Consider the following 3,987-nt stretch of genomic DNA (forward strand, 5'->3'; position numbering starts at 1 on the left):
ATAAAAAGGACGTGTAATGATAGCCAGGTTATATCAACTCGTAATTGATGACTTTAAACCAATCACAAAAAATAGTTACTGAGCTGCCAGACTTTCTTCTAAAGTGCCTACATCATCCGAATAGTTATTGGGCTAGTCTAGTGGCATCCATATGTAAACACCTCTGGGTATTGAGGAAAATGCCCACGACACAGACTGGTGATAATGTAATAGCTGTACAGAATTACTTTCAGATGAAGGAAGGTTTAAAAACTGGGACGAATACTCAGAAACCATTACTGCGACTTGATGTACAGTGTGTACTTATTTATATAGCTAGGGAAATTATGAACCCGATACACCAATTCCTGATGAAAAAAAAACGTTCCACTATCCAATTGTGTCAAAATGAGAAAGGAATGATCACAATAGGCTACCTGTTGAGCTGCTCGCACACGGCGGCGAAGAGGTGGTCAAGAACGTGCATGCATTCATTCGTATATAAAATATGGCCAGAGAATCGCATGCCTGCAGATTGGAATTTAAGTATGTTTCGGTTAAGCGCCAAATACACGACACGAACATTTCCGCGAACATTCCCGTTATGTCATGTTTCTGCGACCTTTTCTGTTGTGTATGGTGGTGTTTGCCAGTTCGCGCAAATTTTCGCCAAAAATCAAAATATTTTAATTTTTGGCGAACATTTGCGCGAACTGTTCGTGCGTGTATGGCGAAATAGCTCATAATCGTAGTAATTCTGAACGGGACAGACGTGCGCGGAAAAGTAAAATGGACAATAAAAAATTTCTGAGTGAATTTATTGAAATTAATAAATCTTTGCCATGATTGTGGCAAGTTAAAATCAAAGATTATTGTAATAGAATTAAAAAGAATAATGATTATGCGACTTTAATCGAAAAATTAAAAGAAGTAGATCCTGATGCCACAAAGGATACAGTTATAAAAAAAAAATAAGTAGTTTGCGGGCGCAATACCGGCGTGAATCAAAAAAAAAAGAGAGATAGTTTGAAGTCTGGTGCTGGTGCTGAGGATGAATATGTTCCTACTCTTTGGTGCTATGATTTGCTATGCTTTTTGAAAGATCAAGAAGAACCTTTGGCAGGCGTTACCACAATGCAGGATGAAAATACAAACACATTTGAGGTAAGAAAAAAACCATTCAAGGTTCGAATCGAGCTCAAGGCCAGAACAATAATTTTTTTTTCCAAATGATAATTATTGTTATTTTTTAATTTTTCTAAATTTGAAAAATTGTATTTTGTTGAAGGCTTAGCACCCTTCGAAATGGATCTATCTGCGCAGCTATGGCAGGTTGTCTGAAAAATTTTCTACTTACTATTCCAAAAAAAAAAAACAAAATACAATTTTTCAAATTTAGAAAAATTAAAAAATAACAATAATTATCATTTGGAAAAAAAAAATTATTGTTCTGGCCTTGAGCTCGATTCGAACCTTGAATGATTTATCAATAGGCCGATAAAAACAAAAACAATTGGTAAGAAAAAAAGTCCAAATTTTATTGTTTCTTTTTTTTGTGAACACATTCATTTTGTTTTTATTCCGTAAATGATTCACTTTCTTATATTTAATATATTGTTCTGCCACGGAACTGCTCCCACTGTATTAAAATAATTACAATATTTTTCTCGAGTAGTTTTTTCTAAATTGGATGCATTCTTTGCACTTGAAGCTTGTCCATGGTAATTATGCCAATCGGCGTATTCTATCGTTCCGGGATCTGTTTCTTCAACATCGAATCCACCTTCAAAATACGTCTCATCATTTTGCCTCCGTAAAAAGTTATGCAAGTAGCAACAGGTTAACATAATTTTCGTGACTTTTTCTGGTGATAAATTAATAGTTTGTAGGAGAATTCTAAATCTTGATGCTAAAATGCCAAAACAGTTTTCAACAATTCTTCTCGCCCGAGAAAGCCTGTAGTTAAAAATTATTTCTTCTTCCTTGAGTGTGTTGTGGCTAAATGGCTTCATGATATTTTCTAACATGGGAAAAGCATCGTCAGCTACGAATACAAATGGTAGTTTTTCTTCGCAGTTTGGAAGCGGCTGAGGGTCAGGAATTTTCAATGTTTTATTTTTTAGAGATGAAAAAAATTTTGTTTCGCTAAAAAGACCGGCATCAGACGCTCTTCCATTTGTGCCAACATCAACCATCAAAAATTCGTAATTAGCATTAACCACTGCCATTAAAATGATGGAAATTTTTTTTTTTAAATTATAATAAAAAGATCCAGATCCAGGTGGCTTTTTTATATTGACGTGTTTTCCATCAATTGCGCCTATACAATTTGGGAAGTTCCAGCATGCATCAACATTTTTCGCTTCTACCTTCCAACCTTTTTCTGTTTGTGGAAGCTGAAAAGTAATGAAAAACTTATAAATCTTTCTTTTTAGGAATTCACTGTTCGAACAAGCAAAAGAAAAGTTTCTGAAGAAGACAAACTTATTAGAATTGCATGCGAGAGACTTGCCAATAGCCGCGAACCCGCAGAAGGTGACTCCTTGGCTCAATCGTGGGCTTCGCAATATAGATTTGGAATTTAGACACGCGATTCAAATCCAAAATGTTTTTAACCCAAGTCAAATATTAACACCAAATGTCATTCCGCAATACCCAATGCGCACGTCTACGCAACTTAACTACGCGGTGCCCCAACACATGCAGAATTATACAATAAGAGTTCCGACTCCTTTAAGTAGCGGCTCGTCCATAAACAGTAGTAGAATGTCACCTCAAGTCACACAAAACGTACGAATCGTTGAAGATACATCATCCATAAATTCAAGCTCGGTAGAAAACTTACAAAATTTCTTTGCATCGTTTTAAACGGACGAATAATTTATTTTTATTTTTACTTCAAAAAACCAATAATTTCAGACACACATATGTACACATGAAACTTTTCTTGTTTAGTCGAAAACAAATAATTTAATTAATAAATCATTACCTTAATAAAATCTTTCAATTGACTTATTATGGCATCACAAGTCTCTGTAACTATTTTCCCAATCGTTTGGGGCGCAATTGCTGTCAAAAATTTTAAGTCTTCAAAGCTATTGCCACTAGCTAAAAAGCGCAAAGTTAAAGCAAGGCGGTGATGAGGGGGAATCGCTTCTCTCATTATTGTATCCCGTTTCGCTATGAGTAGCAAAATTTTTTGTAAAAGTTGGTCAAATGGTGCCTTGCTCATACGAACGTAATTTTTAAAATCATTTTGTGACGTGAATTCCAGTTCTTTAATAAGCTCACTTTGTCCAAGAACTGCTCGTTTTTTAAACCATTCTTTGCACCAAATTCTTTTTTTTTGCGATCTTCTCTCTTTTTTTACGCTTAATTGCCACAGCGAGCAATATTGCTGCAGCACAATTGTTGTCCGTATTCATCGCTGTCTGAAAGAGAACTAATATTCGGCCAAAAGTTCGTATGGTGTATGGCCAAAGCTGCGAACAAGATTGCGGAATGTTCGCGGAAATGTTCGTGTCGTGTATTTGGCGCTTTAATCTACAAATAAGTTGATCCCGCAGTCTCTTGAGTATGGCGTATTAGAGTACGTGTAAGTCAAGTAAGTTGCGTCAAAGTTAAGGGACTGCTTCGGCATTATGCGTGCGGCTTCATACATGGCAAATTTTTTACCGCCAAATTCTTTATGATATACCAAATCAAGATAAAAATTCATCGTTAAGGAATCAACACGCACCGTTTATTTTACTTCAAAGCAGGTTTTGGCTGCATGAAAAGAATTTGACTGTGTGCCGCTATGGTGGGGAATATGTTTGAGTCACCTGAAAAGCGTTTACTTTCAGTCCCGTAAGAAACCTCTCCGAGCTGCTCGAAACTAAAGAAAGCTGCAGGTAAGACGTCTCCCTTTCGTTGCGATTCCATTGAAATGCTGCCTTCCCGGTCCTGGGTAAAGTGTGTAAAAGAGCGAAAGAGTAGAAATTTTTCCTATCCATACCCAAGTTTGCC

General features: G+C 36.2%; 1 protein-coding gene across 1 annotated transcript; it reads right to left on the reverse strand.

Annotated features, from left to right (window-relative positions):
* Window positions 1-1,571: 1,571 nt before the first annotated feature.
* On the reverse strand, window positions 1,572-2,348 carry LOC137243630 (uncharacterized; the record flags this gene model as incomplete). The annotated part of the gene is made up of 1 exon (XM_067771518.1): window positions 1,572-2,348. A coding segment is annotated over one exon (777 nt), but the record flags the coding sequence as incomplete, so codon positions are not given.
* Between the last annotated feature and the right edge of the window lie 1,639 nt (window positions 2,349-3,987).

Source organism: Eurosta solidaginis, chromosome 3 (assembly GCF_040869045.1).
Source record: "Eurosta solidaginis isolate ZX-2024a chromosome 3, ASM4086904v1, whole genome shotgun sequence".
NCBI classification, from domain to species: Eukaryota; Metazoa; Arthropoda; class Insecta; order Diptera; family Tephritidae; genus Eurosta; species Eurosta solidaginis.